Below are 24,831 nucleotides of genomic sequence, written 5' to 3'. Positions count from 1 at the left end.
GCGAAAGACAGACGCAAGAGTAAACCAGCGCTCCCCTTCCACACTGCTTTCACTTTCCATTCCTCAGCTGCACTGAAGTTTCTTTTTCTCGTCTCTCCCTGCCTGGGGCGCCTCCCACGCACTACAGCCCTCCCTACCAGGCTGGGGCGGGCTCCGCGCACGCAGCCGAGGCCGCGGCACCGGGATCGGCACCGGGATCGGCACCGGGATCGGCACCGGGATCGGCACCGGGATCGGGACCGCCGGCGGCGGTGCGCGGGCGGCGTGGCCATGACGGCGGAGGAGAAGCGGAACCTGCGGTGCTACAGGCGCTACATCGAGAGGAGCCTGAACCCCGTGTACGTCCTCGGCAACATGACGGAATGGCTGTCCGACGGTGAGAGCCGGCAGCGGCGCTGCCCCCGCGCCCGCCGCCCCCACGCTGCCCCTTCCCGGTCCCCTCACTGCCTGTGCTGGCTTCTTGCTAGAGGTGAAGGAGAGAGTCCGAAAGGAGGAGGAGAAGGGCGTGACGGCGGCCGCTGCGCTGTTCCTGGATGCCGTGCTGCTGCTGGAGGCGGAGGGCTGGCTCCGGGGCTTTCTGGATGCCCTGGTTGCAGCAGGTGGGTGCCACCCCCGGGCGGGCTTTGCCCGCCGCTCCCGGGACCGGCAGGGGCGCTCCGTCGGCCGGGGGCTCAGCCGTCCGTCCTGCCAGACCAGGTCGGATGCTGTAGGAAAAGGCAAGCTGACAGAGTCTGGAAATAAGCCTGTTAGGAAGTGAAGCATCTGGAACAATTCTGAGGATGGAGAAAGCCTCATTGACAGGAAACTTGCCTGTCTCGGAGCCTTTGGAGAAGAAACGAGACAGCCATTGTTGTTACCAAATACAATGAAAGGAGGCTAAATCCTCTGAAGCAGAAAGGCAAATGGATTTCAGGAGGTGCGTGGGGATTGACTGGTAGCGTGGGATAACTTCACTCAAGTTTTAGACAGAGTCTAAAATGACTTAAAAAAAATTAGAAATTGCTCAGTGGCATTGAAAGTCTTTTGTTTCAAGAAGTAACCAACTATTAGTAGTTTATAAGGGTGATTGTTCCACAGTAGCTACAACTACTTGATGTGTAAATTCCTAATCCAGTTTCCTTTATGAAATGGAACAGAAGAGATTTTGAAGGTATAAGATTAGCAGCATCTGCCAGCTTTTCTCTATACATGCATATTGTGTCGTAGATCCTTGTGGTGATTTATTAGATATGTTGAACCCCACAATTTCATTCTGTAAGCTTCTTTTGTTTTCATTTCCTCACCATTAATTATGGATAATTGTCTCAGTGAACAAATAATACAAAGTTTCTTATCACTTGGATGTAGCCCACTCATCCCTTAAAACAAGTACTAGGTCCAGAGCCATGTTTTACCATAATAATAATAATAATCCTGATGATAATTCTGATGACCCATGTGATAATCCTGATTTCTGAATTTCAGAACTGAGCCTGTTAGTAGTGTTCAGTTTGGTGTATCTTCAGCAAAAAATTGAGACAGTTAGCCCTCTGATTCAAAGTGCTATCCAAAGTAGTTGCAATTGGGCTGGAGACTAGAATTTCGTAGTACTCTTCTTTTTGGCAGATGCAGGGATAAATAATACTTGGACTAAAGACATTATGGTGGTAATCATCCACACCACTCTCCTGCTCTTCTAAAAGGAAATAAGAGGTTAGGCAAATTCCTTCTGATTGCCCACAAGTTCCTCTGGGACCCTGATGTGCATTTTTCCACTTCAGAAGCCTACTCAGCAAATCACACAGGTCCTTAAAATATGCTTCCCTGCCGCTGTCTGTTCCAGGACAGTATTTTCAGTTGTTTGATGACTGTCTAGATTGCAGGTGTCTGTACTGCTTTCAATCAGGGACTGCTTGAATTCAGTACCGTTTTTGAAGGAGAGTGGAGCCAAGGACAAGAGTGAAAGATAAAATGCAGATAAATAAAAGACTACCAGAGCATCTTGTGATTCTGTGTAGTGTCCTTTGCTTTGGGAATCCTGTGGAAGAGTATCATGGAATTCAAGAATTCCAAGGATTGTACAATTGAAAGACGGAAATGGATACAGTTGCTTGGTGATGTGGTGATATGACCTGTGACATAGTGTGGCTCTTCTTTGTTTTTGCAGGTGCTACTGCTCTTTTAGGATAGGGTTTTTCATGTCAGACATACAAGTGCTAGAAAGGAAAATAGTCACTTATTAGATCAAAATTGTATGTGGCTCACCTAGATTTTTATCATTTACAGGAAAAAATAATTTTAATTTCTCCACTGTGGCTGAGAAAATGTTTTTTCAGCATATTCCTACCTATACCAGCTAGAGATTGAATTCACAGTAATGATTTGTCTCTTTTTTTTTAAAGGTTACACTGGACTGGCAGAAGCAATTGAAAACTGGGACTTCAGTAAACTGGAAAAACTGGAGCTGCACAGGCAGCTGTTGAAGCGGATAGAAGCAACAATGCTAGAAATTGATCCTGTAGCAATCATGCCCTACATAAACACATGCCTGATAGAGAGGGAGTGTGATGAGATCCTGCAGGTATGGTAAAATCCTGATACTTGCCTAGTTTCGCTTCAGAGAAGTGCTGGCTGCCTCACTTGTGGGATGAATCAGTGCCTGTGTGACAGGTGGCTGGGTGACGAGGATGGCTGGTCACAGGTCTGCCATAATTTTATAACTTTTTTTTTTCCTGTTCTGAAATGGAAAGCCTCAGGGGTTTATGGCAGATAGAATTTATTAGAGAGACTTTGCCAGACAGAAATTGACAGAATAGCTCTGTGATGTTTCACACCATTTACAAATATTCAAGTACCTACCTATTGTTATAGTTCAGCTAAGTTTAGTGTGTAAGTACACTGCCAGAATTGAAGCTGTAGTGGGTAAATGGCTGAATTCTTCTGTAAAGCTTTTATTCATTGAGAAGGAAGTGCAGTTTTCAGCTGAACATCAAACATAACAAATTCACCTTCTTAGCAAAGAGCAGTGAGTTTGATTGCTCAGAACCTATGGCAGCTTCTCTTTGTGGTGTGTGCAGATCAGTGAGTACAGAAGCAAAGCGGCCGGGATAACTAAACTCATTGAATGCCTCTGTCGCTCGGATAAGGAAAACTGGCCCAAAAGTCTTCAGCTGGCATTGGATAATGCAGGATATTACAATGCAAGTGAACTGTGGAATATAAGAGAAGGTAAAATGTGAATTGATTTTATGATGCTCTTTTCCTGTTCTTGTACCAGACAGTTTTTGGTTTTGTTTTTTTTTCAGGAGAATCAGACTTATTTAGAAGGATACCGTCAGACTACTTTGTGATCTAAAAAGAAAAACTTTTTAAAATTTATTTTAAATTTCTTTTATATAAAATTAAACATAAATACTATCCTACAAACAGGCAGAAATTAGTTTTTGACTATTTTTCCTCCCAAGTGGTTAGGCATGGTACCTTTTTTTTGGTAAAGAGAATCAGGCAGCACAGGCTCTGAAAGCACAAAAGTAGCCAAATAGTTATGTTCTTTCTTCTCTTCTTAATTCAACTTTTGCCATCTTTTTGGTTGCTTGAGTTGTGATAGATGCAATATTTTCTGATAAAATATGGCTAGTAATGTGATAGTCTAGGGAGTGATACATTTCTATGATCCCCAGAGCAGATCACATACCTTTTTCTATGAGAAATCGATAAGCAGCCCTTCCCAAGTTATTATGTTCATATTTTGTAAAAGTGCAAAATTGTCTCTCTTAGATTTTGCTTTTGTCATTGAAATTATTTTGTTATTATCAAATTTTGTCATTGAATTTACCTTTTCCTCCTTGAAAAATTTTTGTATAAATAACCTGCAGCATAGGAGAATTTAGAGAATACATTATTTTGCTACTAAAAAGTGATTTTAGATAAACTGGACTGTATATCTTCATATCTACATTTGTTGTCTCCCTAGGTGCTTGTTTGAATTGTTTTTTTAGTTAGCAATGGGGATAAGCTATATTTAAGTGTCTTCTTCAACTATATTTCTTATTTTGAAATTTTTTTATTACTGCAATCAAAGGGTGTTATTTCTTATCTGGACAATTAATTACGATATATGCATAAAGTTGTATTAAAATTAATAAATTAATTAAAATATAGGTAAAATAATACATAAGAGTAATACCTATATGTATATAGATATAATTTTGTGTAGCTGGTGGCTATACATATTATATGTTGACAATTATGTTTTTTAAGTTGACGTTATCACTGTTTTTTGGGGCAGCTTCCTCTAACATCCAACTCAGCAAAGCCAGAGTCAGCCTACTGAAGAAACATTGTCCATATTGCAAACATTTTACTGCTGGCAGTTAAGAAGAGTCAGTACCAGAAATTAATTGCAGATATTGTGTGCTTTCTGGAGCTGGATTGATGTGCAGATGTGCTCTTTCTCCCACTCCGAAAGCAGTGCTTTGTGATCATATATTCTGTTTGCAAAGAGACTCTTCATGCAGGGCCCAGGGATGGTTCTTTGAGAAAGTATTAATTGCAACACCAAAGAAAATTTCTCTTTTGATCATTGTGTAATACAAAGAATATATTCTTACAATTTCTAGGTCCTTTCAGAAGGTGGGGTGTAAGGGAGAGCAGAATCTTGAATTTACAAAGCTTCTTTGAATTCCTAAGAGTTTTTCATACTTGTGGTAATATCCATGTTACACAGTGATTTCTTGTCACTAAACACAGAGGATAAACTTTCCTCCCAATCCATTGTCTCCTTTGTGTTTTGGAAGTTGTTACACATGCATTGAGCACATGGTTCTTCTAAACCCAAGATTCTCAGAGCTGTCCATCTTCCTTGAAAAGGAGCCTGTGTGCAGCATCATTTTATGTAGTTTTTTTCTTCCAGCAACCAACTCCTTCACCTTGTCGTCACAGCAAATACATTTTAAAATCATAAGGATCCATGACATGCCTTTTTTTCCATTTATACAGATAATGGCAAAGATGTTGATGGCGAAATGACAGATGCCTCTGAGAATTACTTTGAAACCATGATGACATTTTCTGAAGAAGCAGAATGTGATAATCTGAGCAAAAATCTTTCTTCAGTTTCAGGTAAATCTTAGGAACTTAATAGTTTGTGGTTGGTGTTTTCAGTTTCCTTAGATTCCCAAAGGACACAGATGTAGTGTACCACAGTGGAAGGCACTGAGGAATTTGTGCAAAGCTCTGACTTGGCTTAGCTGTCTTCTGTTTTAATGTTTAAAGGATCTCGTGCCGGACATTGCAAATATTAGGGCTCGCCCCTCATTTATCACATATCTAAGTGAAAAGTTGTTCTGTTAGCACATTATCAAAAAAAGTCCCCAAACACCAGCCTGTTGTTTATGCACCTCTTCTCGTATATGATTAATTCACACCTCATATTAACCAGTTTAGAGAACTGAATGTGACTGCAAAGGATCTATGCAGTGACTGTCATGGCAAATTTTGCTCCACAAGTTATTTCTAGTTCCTGTTCCATAAGTCCAAATACTCTGACAAGACCACAGTTTAAAAGAATAATAATTTCAAAAGTCTATAGAGCGGAAGGCTAAAATAAATCCTATGCATATATTTGGGGAAAAAATAATCCGTTGTGTTTTCATTCTGAGTTGAAAAAAGACCAGTTGAAGTGAACGACTCCTTCAAATTCAAGACCTTAAATGAGTTGATTTTATGAATCACAGTTGAGGGGTAACAAAAGTGTGCCAATAAACTCACACAAAATTCTTGTTTGGTGCATCTGTTCTGTTAAAAGGCTCGTCAGTCAGAGCATGTTCTGTGTAGACTGCAAGGACTCTTCTACCTTCATCATTTTAGATTGCAACTATATTGCACAACATATTTTTTGCAGTTTTATTGCAACACTCTTCAAAAAAAATTGTTTTATCCTAGAAAGCATCTCTGAATCTTCATCTCTTTATGAACCAAAGAAGGCTCGGAGCTACCAGATTGAGCTTGCACAGCCTGCTATTGATGGGAAAAACACATTGATTTGTGCCCCCACAGGTAAGGAGGCAGACATTTCTTAGGAAAATTCTCTTGGTGCTTATGGCTGTGAAGAAAAGGGAATGGTAAAGGTTGAATCAGAGTTCTTCAGCCATTTATTTCAAAGCTGTCTTCCTTGCAGTAGATCCAGATCTACCCTGCAATTAATGAGGATGGGCAGCACAGAGGCTGGCAAGACAGACGTCTGTTGGTGTGTCAGTGCTTGTATTCTGCACATTCAGCATTCATTTCCATGTTCTGACTTCAGCATTCTCACTCCTCAGAGTCGATTTTTCAATTTAAGCCAGTCACTAATCTTGATATTTAAGAAATTTGTCTTGCAAGTTGAAGGAAAAATAGGACCACTTAGCTTGAGGCTCCCCTCTCTTCTCTATTGCAATGCCTACAACATCCAGACAGCCTGATTTTCCCCTGAGCTCTGGAGGCAAGTGGGATAACAGAGGCAGGGACAGAGAAGACCTCAGGCACAGCGAGCCTGAGGGCCAAAGGAAAATGAGTGGGAGAGGAGCAAGGCTGCCTGGAGAAGGATAGAAGCTGAAAGGGCCTCGTGTCTATACATAGTCTCACTTGATGTGAGAGCACATGCCAGGAGTGAAAAACAGACTCGGTGATTTCAAAGAATTCAAATACAACTGCAAATGGATTTTAATCCCCAGTGACTGCTTAATGGCCTTTACAGACTGAGACTGTGAGAGAGAAAGGGATGATTCGTCAACTAAGTAAACAACATGCATGTGTTCAAATCTGTTGCAAATGTGTTCAAGTCTGAAAGAGTAACATTGTCATTTCCTGTTTGTTACAAGGCATTCATATAAGACAAGCTGCTGCTTACAAATGCACCTTTTCATACTAGTCCTTTACCATTCATGTTTTTTTGTTTGAAGGATCTGGAAAAACTTTTGTGGCACTTATGATTTGTGAATATCATTTGCAAAACGTTCCCTCAGGACGAAAGGCAAAAGTTGTCTTCCTTGCAACCAAAGTGCCAGTGTATGAGCAACAGAAAAATGTATTCAGGCAGCATTTTGAAAGAAGTGGGTAAGTGTCATTCTTTCTGGTGGCTTCCTCCACAGAAAATAAACTGCCTATAGGTCAGCTGTGGCTAGGGCAAGATATAATGTGTTTACTGGGAAACAAGAGTGTTTGACAGTAACATCACGGTGATGGGTAGCTGCAAGAATGGCATTGCCATGGCAGACTTTGTTTGGAGAGTCTGAAATCTGGTTCCGGAGAGTTTAAGCACCCATTGTTGCACATCTATGGAAATGGTGAAAGTATTTCTGTACTTAAAGAGTGGGGTGTGTTTTCTCTTGAGACTCCTTTCACACCTGTTTTCAAAGCTGAGGCAGTTCTTGGCAGTAGCAGTGGGCTTCCTCTTGCCTTTCTCAGAGTCTCTCTTTTCTAAACAGAAGGACAGAAACTTCTTTGTTTTGTCAACTTCTAGTCAGATAATGTTAGTCCACCTCTCAGATGGGACTGCAGATTCCTTAGAGGGGCATTAGCAACCTATATATTCAGATGTTTAGGGAACTGGTTACTCAACATCCACATATGTATCCTTGTAGCTATAGGAAAAGGAGGCTGCTGGGCAGAAACAGTCCCATGATGCTTGACATGTACACAAAAGGGATGTTACATGTAAACTGATAAATGCAACTTAAATTTGCAAGTTAATCACTCCTCAAATATGTTATATTTTTATTAGTGGTAGTTGAAAATCCAGTTATTTACCCTCAGCTCTTTTTTTTTTTTTTATTCTCAGCTTCTGTGGTCAAACTGCAAGCTCCAACTCTTTGACATTTGAAACTAAATAACTGCCCTTCAAGCTTGCTGAAAAGCCCAATTTTCTAGCTTTCCATGACGTGCAAGATACCATTTTACTTAAACTGTTTCTTGCATCTTCTTTCCAGATACTCTGTTCAAGGAATTTGTGGTGAAACAGTTGCAAGTATCTCTGTAGAAAATGTTATACAGGACAGTGACATCATTGTGCTAACCCCCCAGATTCTTGTGAATAGCATGGAGAAAGGGATCCTTAGCTCCCTCTCCATCTTCACTCTGATGATATTTGATGAGTGCCACAACACTACAGGCAACCACCCTTACAACGTGTTGATGACCAGATACCTGGATCAAAAATTTGACTCCTCTGCAAACCAGCTGCCTCAGGTAAGGCCCAGCCCGTCAGTGGTGGAAACATTAGAGGAAAGTGTTTTGCAATGCAGTCAGCAAAGTTTTTCCTTTTGTGCTGATCCAGTTCAAACTCCCATTTAACAACAGCTGCAAATGGAAATGGTAGCGTCTGGAACATTTTTTATTCTTGGACACTTCCAGGCTTTTTTCGCGTGTTACATCTTCCCTGCAGCTGCCAAGGAAGACTGATCAGGCATAACAAAGACTGGAGTACTTGAGAGCAAATGGAAGAGCTGAACTAGGCAGAAAGCATGTAATCTAGTAATCTCATTGTTACCTCTCTGTTGCTGTTTTCTGCCCAATAAAATGGGGCCAGTGCCTCTGCTGGCATGAGGTTTTCATCCAGCTGAGAAGCCATCTCTGAATGAATCAAAGGATAGGTCTGGGAGTGGGTTTGCTCTTCCTCTGTATGATAAGCACTGACAGATACAGCTTGTTATGGATTTAAGTGGCTGGATAGTTTATTTTAAGTTTAAATCCTCTAAGTCTGAGTGCCTTGGAGTAGGCATAGGTGAAGTAGGCATCCTCCTACAAGATTTGGTCCTTAAGTTTTTGTGCCTGCTTCTTGTATACTTCTCTTGCCTGTTTTGTTTCCATGTTTTTGAAGATAGTGGCAATTTGGTGACTGGTAACAATGTCTCCTTGTTTTATTCCATTTGTGATGAAAGAGCAACCACTGCTATTCGTGTGTGTGCTTAGATTGTAGGTTTAACTGCTTCTGTTGGAGTTGGTAATGCCAAGAGCACTAATGAAACTGTAGAGCACATCTGTACCCTCTGCTCCTACCTTGACATACAGGCCATATCCACTGTCAGAGAAAACAAACAAGATCTGCAGAGGTTTGGAAACAAGCCAGAAACACGTAAGCAGACTTCCTTTTTGTTTTCCTGTGAGTTGCAAAGCACCATGATTATGGCAGTTACTAAATTTGCCTTTATTTAGATTAAGATAAAAGCTTAAAACTAAGCTGCTTCCTGATAGCTTGAAAGAAGTTTAGGCTTGCAGTCTCTTGTCAGTAAGGCAGTGCCCAATTGGGCATATTTTCTTTTTGCTGTTGATGCACTATCTCTAGTTTTTATTCAGTTCTGCCAGTGAGGACTGGAGGCTGCTTTTTTCTTCAGTGCTCATTAACAGTAAACTTGATTGTGATTGCATGGAGCACCATGTGTAGCTTTCATCTAGACAAGAATTTTTTCTGTGCTTCCCAAGGAAATGTTTTACTTACTCAGCACACTGACTTATATTTCTCTTCTCTAGATATCAGATGGGTTAAAATGCGAGCTCAGAATCACTTTGCAGACATTATCTCAGGTCTGATGTCTGAGACAGAGGTGTTGATGAGGAAGATTTACTCAGTGGGTAAGATGCTGTATTGCAGTTGAGTATTTGATTAAATCAGTATGAATCCGTAGAGCTGCTAGAACAGACACTATTTTTTCACTTCCTTTCTCCTTAATTTTTAGTTACATTTAACCAATATTTCCTAAATAAGAGATTTGATAAAAGAATCAATATTTTCCTGTTATACCTGATGAGTTTGACAATCATAACATTTTTACTTGACTTTCAGTCTGTCACATGCAACAAAACAGTGTGGTTTTGACACTGTCAAATCCTTCTGAGCTTAAAGAATCTGAAACAAAAGGGCTTGCATTCAAAATACAGTGTGCTGGATTTCATTGATGAGTGATACGTGTATGTTCTAACTTGAACATTTCTCCAAATCTTTTATACCCAATCTGTCTCATTTAGAAAAATAAGAAACGTCACAGTGGTATTACTCTGAATATTGTAATTTTTCCCTTACAGCAAAAGTTAATTTTCACACTTGCTGCTCTGACACTTCTTATGTTTTCTCTGGTCTTCAAGCTGCACTTGGAGTTATTTCTAGGGTTGCCCTGGCCACCTTTTCTGGTCAGCATTCTGTCCTCTTTATGCTTCTGGGTACTCCTATTTCCACTTTTTACCAGGTCTCCATTGTTTTCCTTTGAGAAGCCTTTGAGGTAATGTTTCAGAGTAGGATCTGTGCAACATAAACATCACTGGAAAGAGGATATGGCTGCCCAAGAAAGGAAACAATTGTTAGTAGGGTTCCAGCTTCAAGAGCTACTCTGGTGGGAAGGTTTGCAGAGAGGAGATGCATGATTGTGAAAAGAAAATGGGTCTCATGATCATGAGATTAATTCTATAAACCTTCAGAAATATATTGATCTTTTCTGCTTTTTCAGAGTTCCTAAGTCATGTCCAGTAAGTGGCCTTAAAAAAGTTGGAGAGCAGAAGGGGGTATGGAGCAAAGACCCATGAATGGATATGCTCAGGATCAGCCTTGGTCTCTCCAGCTCTGGATTACAGGATGTTGTCTGTGTTTAGACTGGTTTTTGCACATTGACTGCAGTACCTTAAACCTGTTTACCTCAGTTCTAGATTTACCCCCTGCCCTCCACTTCCCAGATATTTGAGAGCGAACTATATTCTGGGGCAGGAAGGAGAATTAAAACCCCCACACAACCAAAAAAAAAAAAAAAAACAAAACCAAAAAACCAACAAAACAATCCAAACCCAAGAAGCCTGATCAAAGAACAAAGAGATTTTCAAAATGCATGTTACATTAAGCAAACACTTCTGAAGCTTCACAGTTCCTCTTGCACTTCCACAGTTCACTGAAGCATCATAGTTCCTCTTGCATGAATGGCAGTGGCTTCCCTTCTGTGGACCCTGTGGTTGCTGTAGCCCATGAAGCACTCAGGCAGAGTGTGTATGCAGCAAAGAGGTACTGCCTAGTTCTGCCTCAAGGACAGCCCCTTGGACAATATGCTTCTGGACTATTTAATGAATGAATATAAACTATTGAGTAGCTGGTAATTCAAGAAGCAATGCAGTACATGCAGTTTTTTGAATACCATAGGCTTCTTACAGGATAAGTAAGCTCTAATTTTATTGCTAAGTCCCTGCAGATGTGTGCGTGTACACAGATCCCCAGTTGAATTGTACTGGGTTAATTTTAGGCTAACGTCTGGGTATACATTGAAACACAGGGAGTGAAGAAGACAGAGTCAGATTCTTCACACGTGGTTCCCAGAGGTGGGGCACAAACAGCAATGGGCACAAACAGAAATATTTAAACAACAGGAAGAACTTTTTTGCTATAAGGTGGTCAAACACTGGAACAGGTTGTCCAAAGAAGTTGTAGACTCTGTCCTTGGAAGTACTCAAAGCCCATTTGAACTGAGTGAACTGCTCTAGGTGATCTGCTTTGAGCAAAGGGTTGAACTAAAGACCTCCACAGGTGCCTTCCAGCCTCAGTGTTCTGTGATTGTATCATAAAATTGTTCTTTCGCATAGGCTTTTTAGAGCCAATATTAGTGGGAAATGTGTTATCCTCTAGCTAATGCTTTTTATTTGTTAATCAAGAGGAACAATTTTTTTTTCTCTCTTTTAATAGATACCATCTCCCATATCAACAAGAATTACTTTGGAACACAGAGATATGAACAATGGATAGTTTCCACTCAGAAGAAATGCAGACTATTGCAACTGGAAGATAAGGAGAAGGAGAGCAGTATTTGTAGAGACCTTTTCATTTGTACTGAACACTTGCGTGTAAGTGTGTATCCTCTTTCCTTCCGTACAGAGGCAGAGTCATTCTATTCCTTCTGATGAAGTTATATTCATCTAGAAGCAGACTTTGAGCCAGTCGTCCTATTTAGAATTGTAGAATATACACAGAGTTGAAAGGGACCCCCAAGGATCATTGAGTCCAGCTCCTGTTCCTGCAGAGGATATCCTCACCATGACCCCAAGAGCGTTATCCAAGCACTACTTGAACTCTGTCAGGCTGGTGCTGTGACCACTTCCCTGGGGAGCCTGTTCCAGTACCCAAACCTCTTTACCCCTCTGGGTGAAATCCTGATACCCAACCTAAACCTCCCGTGACTCAGCTTCAGGCTGTATCCACAAGTCCTGTCACTGGTCACGACAGTGAAGAGATCTGTACTTGCGTCTCCACTTAGTGAGGATGTTGAAGACTGCAGCAAGTTGACACAGACTAAAGCATAAGGCATGTAAGAGCTGTCTTTGTGATACTCACCAGGGACAGATAAGTGCAGAGGAGACTTTGCAGTGCTTGTAAAATTTGTGTTCATCACACCCTGTGGAAAATGACACCTAAATGCTTGTGTCTCTTTCCAAGCAGAAATTCAATGATGCTCTCATTATCAGTGAAGATGCCCGCATCGAAGATGCTTTAGCCTACCTAAATGAATTTTTCACAAATGTGAAAAACGGACCATTTACAGAGTTAGAGAAGCAGCTGACGGAGAAATTTCAAGGTATTTCCCTCAGTACCTGTGACAGTTGCAGGAGAAACGAGAGCTTATGGTAGCATGGTCCAGATGTTTTCTTCAGAGTAGATGCAGTTGTTTTTCCAGAAACTGCACTTTCCAGAAGATATGGTGACTACATGGAGGCAAGTGCAGTGTTAGGGCAGGTGGGGGGGACTGAATTTCTGGGACTGTAATCTTCTAGTGCAGAAGCTAATAAAATAGTGATAGTTGTAGCTGGATGCTGTAGTAAGTTCTTACATGCCTGTCTTAGAGATAAGGTGACAGTGCCCTTATGGTTGTGGCCCATAAGCAGGGGGATGGTCTACAATCATGGGTGCTGGTTGCATTAGATAAGCCAATGTACACTGCTCAGTGCACTGCCTAGCCTCCTAGCCAGTCCCAGTCTTCTGGGGAGAAGCAGGTGGCCTTTGTACCTTTCTCATTGAAAGTCAGAGGTTGTCACTGTTCTTTGACCTGATTTAGTTAGCAGTGGGCTATTTTCCACCCTGTGGTGTGGTGTGTTGCTGTGTTGACTGCAGTTTTAAATCACTGGTCTGTTTTGCCTTGAGTTTCAGTTGTTTTCTTAGAATAGCACAAGAGCTGAGTTTGTTTTGTTGCTGTCTTTTGACACACAATATATCACAGACGTTCTCCTGCCAGTTTGCTACAAAATGTGAGATATTCATAATTTGTTTTTTTCTGGGAATTTTGTTGCATTTAACCAACAGATTTCCCTGCTTGCATCTGAAAGAATGGAATAGAAAATAAAAAAAGAAGCTGTTTTTAAAGAGAATGTGTGTGCTATTTGAAAGTAGGTTTATGTGGGAATTCTGCTTTCTGCATTAAAAAAGGTAAATCTTTCAAGAAACCTTTTTTTTTTTGTTTCAGAGAAAGAACTAGAGCTGACTGCCCTTTCAAAAGATGAGTCAAATGAGAATCCAAAGTTGGAAGAGCTTGCTTGCATCCTGGATGAAGCATACCACTATAACCCACAGACTCGCACTATTCTCTTTGCCAAGACAAGAGCCTTAGTAGCTGTATGACATTTGTTTTTAAAACTCCTAAAATGGGAAGTGGGAAAATAAAATGAGTCATCATATTACCCTTACCATTTTGATCTGAAATAGAAAAATGTGCATGTATTTTATCTTTTTAATTTATTTTACTGTGTCAGCCTAACCCTGATGCTCTGCGGCAAGATGAGTGAGGTTTTTTTTCTTTTTCTGAAAACTACAATACAGCTATGGTGTACTTCCTGATGTCTAACTACATGCTGTAGCTGATCATTAAGCCATCAGATTTTGATTTTAGGCCTAAAGTGAGTTACAACAAGATGTGTTTTAAGGGTTTTGGCTTTAAGGTAGTGGTGTTATGAATCAGCAGCTCTACTCTGTTACTGACTGCACATCAGGAGGTATTTATACATTTCTCAAAGGGTTCCCATAGACCTGAAGAAGGTCTGTGCTCTAGCACCTGTTTTTGATCAAGAAAAAGAAAAACTTTGTGCAGCAGTTGTTCTCTGTACTCCTATTATCAGTGGTCTGTTTCATACTTGACTGTGATCAAGAATCTAGGCTGGATTATGCTTTTTTCCCCTTACAATACCTTGCTCCCAGAAAAGGTTCATGCTTGACGTTAATTTGCTGCTAATCATTAGCCTGAGTAGATTAAAACTTTTACGGCAGATATCAGCTCTGTCTACTGTAAACAGATTTATCAGCTGAATGACCCAGTCCCCCTTTTTATCCTTTTCATTCAAACATGCTGGATGAATTGCAGACCAGAAAAAAATCAAAAGCAGTCTGAAGTCCAAACTAACAACACCAAGCATCTGCTGGCAGCTTTCCATTTTAGATTTAAAAGCCTACAGTAGCTTAGCCAAATTTTGTTCTTCTGTAAGAGCAGTTTGAATGTGCTACTGTCACTGTGTAGTGGAAGCCCGGTTTGTAAATAGCAACTACTTTCCTTTGATGCAGCATGTTGTAGCTAGAGGTGTATCACTCAGTGACCTGTTAGTTTATAAGAGAAAAATGCAACATTTTTAGCAGTGAAAGGCTGCTTGCTCTCTAGCCAGTCTTTTAAGTTGCTACCTATCACAAACTAGCATTTCATCTGCATAGGGAATCTAACTCCCTGATTTGCTCTCCAGGCTTTGAAGAAGTGGATAGAAGGAAACCCTCTTCTTAGCCACATAAAGCCAGATGTGTTGATGGGTAAGGGAAGAAGAGATCAGAAAACAGGTATGCAGATTTGCACTTAGATATGCTAAACCCGTGGTGGCTATGCGGCTAAAAGTGTTCTGCTTTTCCTGTGTTCATCTTCTGTGCCCTTAAACAGAGGAAAGTCATGCAGGTTTGCACTTGCATTCTTCCATATTGGGAAGACCTTGAGTAGATCCTAAGGAGATGCTTGCATTTTCTGTCCAGAACCTTTGGTTAAAGCAGAAGTAACACTGTCAGCAGTGCTTGTTTAGAAGTTTAGAAACTTTGCTATCATAGCTTCTTGTGATTAATTCTTGTATTATCTCTGTTACTTTTATAGATCTCTCTCTTATTTTGTGTTTGATGGCAGAAAGACATTTTAAGATAGAATGGAAGCTACAGCTGAAATTAATTACCTATGGCTTAAGTTCAGAGCTAGGTTGGGTTCTAACTAAGCTGCATGGGTGTCTCCAATAAAGATCATCTGGGTGTTGTGTCTAAAATGGTGTTTCCCAGGTTGATAATTCCTGTGACACATCAACAGGAATCCCTCGTCAGTGGGTATAATATACACCCAGCAGCATATCAAACTTGAAGTAGTTTCCTAGATTAAAAGGATGTACTAATTTCTAATCACTTAAGTAAAAGCAAATGCGGTATCTAGCTCAAGGAGCTCTTCAGTGGTTTTTTGCTGACACAGTTTCTTGGTATTGTAGGTATGACCCTGCCAATGCAGAAGGGTGTACTAGATGCGTTCAGAAATGACAAAGACATCAGACTGCTAATTGCTACATCTGTTGCTGACGAAGGCATTGATATTACTGAGTGCAACCTTGTGGTGCTCTATGAATACTTCGGTAATGTCACCAAAATGATCCAAGTCAGAGGTATGGAATTTCAGAGCTATTACTGTAGAAACCTGTTTTCGCCTAGAAATGGACATGAAATGCTACTAAATGGCACACTGGAAATACTGTAGTAGTATGTGCATGCCTTGCTGTTGTTTCTCTGTGCTTTAGAGCAAAGTCCAATGAATGATGGGATATGATAAATTTGTTCACAGAGCCAAGTCCTTAATGCTGTCTGACTGACAACAGGTAGATAGCCATCTGCACAAGGTTATTGAACTGTTGAGGACTGATACCTCAAGTTGACAATTATATATAAGCAGAACTATGGCTAGAACTGTTGTCAGAAATATTACAAATCATTCCGTGACAATTTACAAAGGACTGCTGCAATGGAATTTCTTATATTGCCTTGGCTTCTGAAGGGCTTCCGCAGCCTGGTGATTTATTACCGACCCAGGTACTCCCAGATACATGAGGCCTTTGCCTGTGCAGATCTCTAATATTTAGGACCAAAAGAAAGACACCCTGTGTCTGTCTTCACTGCTTGTCCAGAGACGTGTGTTGTGACTTCAGCCTTAAATTTGGTGATTTTACAGTATGGCCTGTAGAGGGGAATGAAGAGCCACACTAAATACTGATTTCTGCCTCACATTCCTAAATGGCATAAAACTGCCTACTCTTTTAAGGGTGCATCTGCAATATTTTTTCCTATTTCCCAAGCAGTTAACATCATAATTTAATGTGATTCCCATTGTACTTACTCTGTACTCTACTTTCAGGGTTTGTGTGTTGTGACCTTCTTATCTGTGTTTTCTAATGGCCCAGAATTGACTTTTATGGATGAAAAGAGAGTGTTTATTATTAAAAAGCCATTAAAGGTGCAAAGAAGAGAGGTTATGTCAGTTTCAAACCACATAAAATCATGATTTTTGTGGAGTAAAAGCTCAAAAGAAAGTGTGAGCACTTTTTATAACTGAAATACTGCTAAACTGGTATGAGATCCCTGAAGTTCTGGGTTTGCCTGTGTCACAGCTTTAATAAACAGGCAGGCAGTAGGCATAGTCAGGTAGAAGAAAAGGTGCTTGCTGTTGTTGTCTGTTTTCTTGTCAGCACAATATTTCCAGTTCCTTAGATTTTTGTGATATATTTTTGGGTCTTTTTAGACACTAATTAGCAGGGCTGAAAACTAATGAGAAAGACTGAAGTGAACTTTTCTCCTTTACGTTTTTTTTACATGACAAGAAGACAGCAAGATGCTACACAAAAATTGTATTTTAAAGCATGCCTGAACTCAGCACAGAGAGGCCACAGAAGCAGGCAATATAGTAGGAAGGCTAGGAAGGCTACCTGGAAGGGAGCATCTTGTTCTGGTTTGTTATTGAAGAATGCTCTTCAGAATTGTCTGAATCTGAACACTGCAAACAAAAGCAGCCATACAGAAGGCCCTTAATAGTCTTATGGCAGCCCTTCACTTTTGTACATGTTGTTAAGAGCAATTAAAGAGCATAAATGTGTTGCTATGTAGGTCGAGGAAGGGCAAGAGACAGCAAGTGCATCCTTGTGACAAGCAAAACAGAAGTGGTTGAGAATGAAAAACTAAACAGTTACAAGGAAGAAATGATGAATGCAGCTATTGAAAAGCTACAGAACTGGGATGAAACAACATTTGCAAGAAAGGTTTGTGATTTGTGCAGTTTTCATACTCAAATTTTAAAGGCATAATCTGTATCATGTATCAACCTTCACCTATTAGGGCTCTATGTAGGGCCAAGTGATAACCCGAGGGAAATATTCATTGTACTTGATTTCTGACAAAGGCTAGGTCAGCAGAGAAGGGATACAGTGTACTGCCAGTTTGTGAATATCAACTGTACAGTAACTGCAAAAATCTTAAGAGTGTGAGGTAGAATTTATGACCTGTTTCTTATGAAAAGAGAAGGACTCATGGATGATGTAACAGTTTGAGGCCATCTTGGGCACAGTGTACAAAGATACTGTGATGTTTTGCAGCTGAGAATCAGGAGGGCCAAAGCCCAACTAGATATTCATATGCAGCACCACCAAGGGCTAAGGAGAAATCTCCATTCTTTATTGGATATGAGGGGAAACATAGTGACAAAGATGAAAAGACTGAGGCTCTTAATGCCTTGTTTGCCTCTGTAAGACTGGTTGTTCTCAGGATATCCAGCCCCCTGAGCTGGAAGACAGAGATGGGGAGCAGGATGAAGGCCCCATAATCCAAAAGGAACTGGTTAGTGACTTGCTACATCACTGTGACACACACAAGTTTATGGGGGCAGACGGGGTCCACATAAGGATAGTCAGAGAGCTGGTGGAAGAGCTCATCGATTCACTTTCCAGTCCTGGATAATCAGGGAGATCCCAGGTGACTGAAGGTTGGTCAGTGTGACCATTCATCTACAAGAAGGACCAGGAGGATCCAGGGAACTACAGCCCCTCAACCTGACCTCGGTGCCAGGGAACGTTAGAGAGCAGATCATCTTGAGTGCCATTGCCCATCACGTACAGGACAACCAGGGATCAGGCCCATCTGGGATGGGTTCATGAAAGGCAGGTCCTTCCTGAGCAGCTTGATTTTCTTCTGGGACAGTGTGACATGCTTGGTGGATGTGGGGAAGGCTGTGTTTGGTGTCTGTCTGAACTTCAGTAAGGACCTTGACACCATTCCCCACAGCATTCTCCTGAAGAAACTGGCTGTTCATGGCTTGGAGGAGCACTCTTTGCTGGGTAAAAAAATGGCTGGGCCCAGAGAGTGGGAGTGACTGAGTTAAATACAGCTGGTGGCTGGTGTCAGTGGTGTTCCCCAGGGCTCAGGGGAGCCTGGAATAAGCCAGTGGCAGGCACTATTAACAAAAAAGCTTTGTACACAGTTCTCCCATACCCCCTTCGACTCACAGATCACCCTGTGTTTCCAGACAAGCTTTCAGAGAATGAGCTGTGCAGTAAAGGGTGCCTAAGGCCCCCTGGTCCTTACGATATTTCTTCTCCTACCTCCAAGGCTTGGTGCAGTTTCTCCTACTTCTTGGAGGATTCCATTTCTGCATTTGGTTCTCAGCTACAGGCTGTGCCTTGTTGCTTCTTTCTCTGCCTGCCGTTTCTGTGTAGCTTTCTTTCCAAACAGTGAGATTCCCAAAGCAGCAGCATTGTGCTGCACGGTCTCACATGACTTAAGGGTTCACATTGACATACCAGCCTTAAGACCAGAGGGGCTATTTTGGGCTAGAGGGGAAGAAGGAGCAAACAGCATAAATGATGTTCATCACATAGTTTCATTCTAGCCCTGCATTCTAAATTGATAAATACACCTTGTTCTGTCTTGGTGTGAGTTGAACAGAACAAAGTGTGTTTTGTTTTGTGTGCTTTAAGTAATAGGTTCCTAGATGTTACATGCCCGAAGACACATTTAGGTTGACATTGGGACTTCATTTCATAACAATCTTGATTTTTATTTATTTATTTCAGATATATGGCCTGCAAATGAAGGAAAAGATGCTACGAGATTCCAGGAAGAATGAAACAAAACATGAAATAGTGGAAGGGAAAAAAAATCTCTTGTGTGGAAAATGCAAAGCATATGTGTGCAGTACAGATGACATCAGAATTATAAAGGTATGTTTCTTTACAGGAACCTATATCCATGATCACCAGGGAAGTCAGCATTATTGAACTAACTGCATTGTTTATCAGTGTGGAAGTTTATCAGTGTGGGCTATTTTGTGCAAACTGGAGGAGAATAGACATTCTGAGTAAATCAGTAAACCACAGGAACAGCTGAGACTACTTCTAGTAGTATGATAGGATATATGATATGATATGATATATGATGTAATATGACATTTTCCAAGGTGTGCAAATATGGGATGCGGTAGGAATCACTTCAGTTTTCCTGAAGCCCTTCTGAGGAATTTTGTTGAAAAACCCCTGATCTTCAACTACATAACCTTCTAGAATTACTGCTGGATATTCACTTTCCAGATTAACATCAGATGGAAGTCTCTCTGTTGTTGAGATATTTCTCCCACAATTTCTGTTGACTGAAAATTATCTACACAAAATACTGGGATCAGCTTACAAACTCCTTGTCCTATGGGTCAGTTTGAGTTTTGAAAAGCAAGGTAAATCATGGTTTCACAAGAAGAGCCCTACAGTTCTTCAGTATTATTTCGTTTTCAGTTCTGTAGGTGTAGTTCACATTGCTTCTAAGTATATCCTAGGGGCATTATGATTGTACTCTTTCTGAACATGAATAATTTCTATGTAGACAAAAGAAGGCAATAATCTTTATACACAGAAAGTGGTGATCATGGAAGAGAGGCTTTTCTGAGCACTTTGAGCCTTTATAGTTCTGCTTTTTTGTTCTTTTGAAGCTGCTTCTATTTGTGCTGCTCTGAAAAGTGCAGTTGCAATGTGATAAGGGGCCTCAGGCCACAGCTGAGCATTACAGTGTCTGCCTTCAGACCCTTGCCAAATTTTTGTTTGTTTTTATCAGCTGTTTGGAATGTAGATGGTGCTCACTATAGCTGAGCTATTCCCAACTCTGCAAGGAGTTGGGAATAGCTCAGCTTTGCGAACACTTGGTTGCATTTCTTTGACAAAAAACCAAGGGCTATCTAAACCACCTTTGACTTTTACTCTATTTTGTGCTCCTGGCTTATCACCTATACCTGTGCAAATAGAGCCAAGAGTTCAGAAACTCTTCAGTTAAGTGGTTTTGCTTGGTACTCTGCAAGTAACACCTCAGTTTTTAAAATAATCCCTACAAACTATATTTCCGGAGGATCTATCATTTTCACACCCAAGCTCAGATTGTAAATATATTTTCAAATAAGGCTGTTAATTTCTTTAGTATTTTATTGTGTATATTATAAACAATAACTGTAGCTCCTTCATCTTGTTAGGGTTATTTTTTCTACCTGAAAAGTGATTGCATGACCCCTCATGGGTACCTGGAGTCTCTCAAACTTGTCCATTGTCTGAATTACTCTCTTGGTTTCATGGACATGGCTCAAATATTGCAAACAGAGTTTTTAAAAAGCTTACTAAGTTCAAATATGTGTAAGCTGGTGACTGGGGATACACAGTAAATTTTTTTGGGTTTGATAAGCCCAGGCCTGGGTCCTTCTAGTACCTGCTATTCCATGAATGGGGGAAAAAAAAAAAGAGCAATGAGCCAAAGAAGATGGAAGGTGAGCCTCCTGGATGACAGCAAGTGCCTTAACAGGGAGTATATGTATTTGAGAAGGGAAGGGGAATGACAAGAAAAAATGAGGAATGTTGTTTCTAATATTAAGTGTTTCTGGCATGCGTTTCAGGAATCTCATCACACTGTCTTAGGTGACGCATTCAAGGAGCGTTATACAACAAAGCCCCACAGGAAACCTCGTCAGTTTGATGGTTTTGAGAAAAAAAGCAAGATGCATTGCCGAAATACTGAGTGCCAGCATGACTGGGGGATCATAGTGAAGTACAAGATATTTGATAACCTACCAGTGATCAAAATCAGAAGCTTTGTACTAGAGGATGTTGGAACTGGGACACAAATGGATTTTCAGAAATGGAAAAGTATTAATTTGTCTTTGAAGAAGTTTGATGAGGAAACATCCAGCTGAACTCAACATTTTAATGGATATATTGTTCTAGGAACTATGCTGAAATAGCAGGAATGATCAATGATCAATTTTCTATAAAAACTTTCGTTCTTTATGCTAGGCCCCTCACCCACATCTGGCTAGATTATAAAAGGCTGGTAAAGCCACTAAAACCAATATCTGCTATATAATGAAATATTTCACTAGAAGTTTCACTAGAAGGACAAATATATGCCTAGGTGTCTAGATACAAATAATTATGCCTATGAGCAACCCGGTCTGAAAAAGAATAAGATAAAGTTGAATGACTAACTAAACATCCAACTTCAGGTAACAGGCTACATCTTCAAGAATTAAGGTGTGAGTCAGCATCTTCTTTGTTACTACTAATGTGTTGTTGGATTGCACATCCTTGCGAACAACATGGCTTACTAGCACTTCAGGCAGTACTGTAGCTACTTTTGAAACTTTTTAAAAACTTACTTTTAATGTTCTAGAGGTTGATATATAAAATTGAATGAAAATTGTCCAGTAAATTTTCTGTAAGGAAGATACTGCATCTCTTAAATGTAACTTTAATAGGAAATGCTTCTGCAACAGTAAAAAATGCAGTAGGGCAGAGCCCTCTTGGGGATTCATCCTTATGATTAAAATGGTAGCACTTTTTTATATCACTCCACCTTGATCAAGTTGCTGTTGCTCAAGTTGCAGAATGGGCACCCTCCTGTGCTGCTCAACTGAACAAGTCATAATAGGGACGAAGTGCCCTGGATCATGGGAGGAGGTTCAGTTTTGATGGGGATTAGCACTTACCTGGATGCCCTGTTTCATGGATTGTCACCTAAAGACACTGGAAATACTGTAAGCTTCCTGTCAGAGCTGATCTAGCATTCTTACAAAGTCTAGGCATTAGTGTGTTCAAATCTGTCCTCTTTACCCAGATCCCAGACTTCTCTGGGAAAAACAAACTCCTAGAGAGTTACGAAATGTTGTACTTGAACACTTAAAAGCACCTGCTGATTCCACATATCTTGAATGAGCTTGGTATTCAGTATTTCTGGTACCGAAAACAAATGTATTTTAAGTTCACTTTGTGTATTTGACAATGTCGTAAGATATGTATGTGCAAGAATTGTGTTACAAAACACCAGAACTGATTAAAAAATCCCAAAACCAAAACAGAACCCCCCCACCCCAAACATAATTTAAGAGTTAAAAAAAATGAACCTAAATTTATGAGTTAAAAAATTAATTTAAACTGCCTAAATCCTACTCAGTGAGGCTTGTGGTGTTCTTGTAAAGTGTTGTGTGGCATTAAAAGCAAAAGAACTTTGTAAGCACTGCTTCATGTTCCACCTCAATCCAAGGCTTTTACTGTGAAAGCTGTATGCACTGTACAGGAAGGCTGAATCTCAGTCCTACAGTAACTTCCTCTGTACTTAGTTTTTACCTAAAAGGAAACACAGAACAATGAATTAAGATGATTTATGTTTAGATAATGCCTCCCCTCCAAAAATACTAGGAACAAAATACTTTTGAAAAAGGCTGATTTAGCACTGTCAGATTAAAAGTACATGGAAAAATCACAGTTCTTAAGTGTCAAGTTGCTCTCTGAAAGGACCATCTGCTTTGGGACTCTTGGCATAAAAAACATTATCAGTCCAAAATTCTAGTTCATAGTAGTAACTACTGGGCAGTTGAACTTGAAACATTTTGATATTTGCCTATTCTTTAAACACAAGGATTTCAGACTAAAACTTTGCAATTCAGCCTAAATGAGTACTAAAAGGTTGATGGGATAACATATTAATAAGAATTCAGCTTGATACAAGAAGCCTTTCCTTCAGCACACTGCTTCAGTGAAGGTGGGAGGGTGGGGAAGAACACCAGCACTCTTTGGCCTTTGAGAATATCTTATTTTTAAAAAAAAACCTGAAGCTGAAGTTGCATATTTCTTACTAAGATTACTACCATATTAACTATGTTCCCAGAATCATAGAACAGCTATGGTTGGGAGGGATCCCTAAAGGTCATCTTGTGACCCAGGACAATGTCCAAATGTCCGAACAGCATCTGAACATCTCCAAGGATGGAGACACCACAACCTCTCTTGGCAATCTCCTCCCTCTGGCGCTTGGTCCCTCAGAGTGAAGAAGTGTTTCCTGTTGTTCACAGGGAACATCCTGTGTTTCACACTGTTTGAGCCCACTGCTTCTTGCTCTGTCATTAAGCATCACTGAAAAGAGCCTGGCTGCATATTCTTTTGTGCCCTCCATTCAGATATTTGTACACAAACAGCAGAGACATCCCTGAGCCTTCCCATCACTGAACTAAACAGACCTGGCTCTCAGCTTCTCCTCATGAGAGACACTTCAGACGCTGCAACATTGTGGTGGGCCTCTGATGGATTTACTAGAGGAGCCACAATCAAGCAATAGCCTTTTTCAGGTACAGTGCAGTCTTTGTGCCCTCCTGAAATCTCTTCTTTCATAGTTCTTTTAATAGTTGTTTTTTATCCAGAAACAGCTAGACCTGACTGCACTAAAAACACGTTAGGAAATTACTTTGAAGTAATTTTTCCACTATGTTAATTGTTGTGGTGGCTGCTGTAAATACAGTTAAGAATGAGAATTGTTTATCTCTGAGTAAGAGTAGTTAGTTATCCCTGTAAATATATTCACATGACAATGTTGACTGGGCAGTCACTGACTGCATTGAGTGCATGAATGTAATTACTGGTTGCTAACCGAGACAGAAATTGCTGACGAGGATCTTGAAAGTGTGGAGATTGTCCTCTTGATGGCACAAAACAGATGGAATTGTATCATACCAGTATTCTGTTAGGTTACAGAAGACTGCCAGTATCTGACAGTATTTGTATTCATTCTAGCTCATGCAATCTTGTCAAAGAAACTAGAATTAAAAGAAATGGAAAGTCAAGACTCATATGATTCTGTTCCTACAGGGACAATGAGAAGAGTGAAAGTCAGAGTTTTGCTCTGCATCACAACACTAAGGATAAAATGACAGAACCACCAAACTTTTTAAAAATAAATTTAATTTTATCTATTAGAAATATCCCCAATAAGTCCACCTTTCCACAAAGGCTTAGATTTTAAACAGAGTTCACATTTTTTAAAATGAATAAACAGCTAAATAATTTTAATATTAGATTCAGATTTTGTTTAACTGAATAAGAAAGCAAGTCAGTGTCAGGTAATCAGGAAGGAATAAGAATGTTTTTATACTGTCAGTTAATTTCTAGATCACTGATATGAGCATAGAACTTTGAACTTCAGAGTCAAACAAAGTGGATCAAATACATGAAATCAGCATGTGATCTTCAATGGTTCTACAGATGCCAGCAGTATTTTAGTGACTTTTGCAGTGTATTCTAAGGTAAGTCAAGCCAACTGCCATACAAAACAGTTAATAAATGCTGTTTACTTGATATGGGTGTGTCCAGTTTCCTGATACACCAAAAAATTCAGCACTGTAAACAAGCCTTCTAATACAATCCACAGAAAAAAATTGTTCATTTTATGGTTCACACTTTGAAATGCAGGATTACTATAGTTTCATTGTGCTCAGGAGAAGCAGGTTTGTACCTGGACCTTTT

The 24,831-nt window shown here is 40.3% G+C and overlaps 1 protein-coding gene across 3 annotated transcripts; it reads left to right on the top strand.

Annotated features, from left to right (window-relative positions):
* The first annotated feature begins 173 nt into the window (after positions 1-173).
* DDX58 (DExD/H-box helicase 58) lies at positions 174-24,814 on the top strand. 3 transcript variants are annotated; one of them, XM_038123646.1, is made up of 18 exons: positions 176-376; positions 468-599; positions 2,382-2,560; positions 3,057-3,207; positions 4,978-5,100; positions 5,923-6,036; positions 6,921-7,074; positions 7,947-8,205; positions 8,929-9,091; positions 9,487-9,588; positions 11,672-11,829; positions 12,422-12,557; positions 13,440-13,588; positions 14,701-14,791; positions 15,469-15,639; positions 17,129-17,280; positions 19,087-19,233; positions 20,937-24,814. In XM_038123646.1, exons 1-18 carry the CDS (start codon positions 271-273, stop codon positions 21,231-21,233), a joined length of 2,784 nt encoding a protein of 927 aa, XP_037979574.1. In that variant the 5' UTR covers positions 176-270; the 3' UTR covers positions 21,234-24,814. The 3 variants fall into 3 exon arrangements, 2 of the variants coding, with proteins under 2 accessions (XP_037979574.1, XP_037979575.1); XR_005255175.1 differs by lacking the exon at positions 17,129-17,280 and having other exon boundaries at positions 174-376; positions 20,937-21,025; XM_038123647.1 differs by lacking the exons at positions 176-376; positions 468-599 and adding an exon at positions 626-916.
* The last annotated feature ends 17 nt before the right edge of the window (positions 24,815-24,831 follow it).

The sequence above is a fragment of the Motacilla alba genome, chromosome Z, assembly GCF_015832195.1.
Source record: "Motacilla alba alba isolate MOTALB_02 chromosome Z, Motacilla_alba_V1.0_pri, whole genome shotgun sequence".
Taxonomy (NCBI): domain Eukaryota; kingdom Metazoa; phylum Chordata; class Aves; order Passeriformes; family Motacillidae; genus Motacilla; species Motacilla alba.
This window is presented reverse-complemented; position numbering and strand designations above follow the sequence as displayed.

What these genes read in the sequence shown, in the direction of transcription:
- DDX58 (XM_038123646.1), top strand. Translation starts at nt 271, where the DNA reads ATGACGGCGGAGGAGAAGCGGAACCTGCGGTGCTACAGGCGCTACATC. An exon ending in AGTGTGATGAGATCCTGCAG is followed by an intron (nt 2,561 to 3,056) that starts GTATGGTAAAAT and finishes TGGTGTGTGCAG; the next exon opens with ATCAGTGAGTACAGAAGCAA. An exon ending in ACTGTGGAATATAAGAGAAG is followed by an intron (nt 3,208 to 4,977) that starts GTAAAATGTGAA and finishes CCATTTATACAG; the next exon opens with ATAATGGCAAAGATGTTGAT.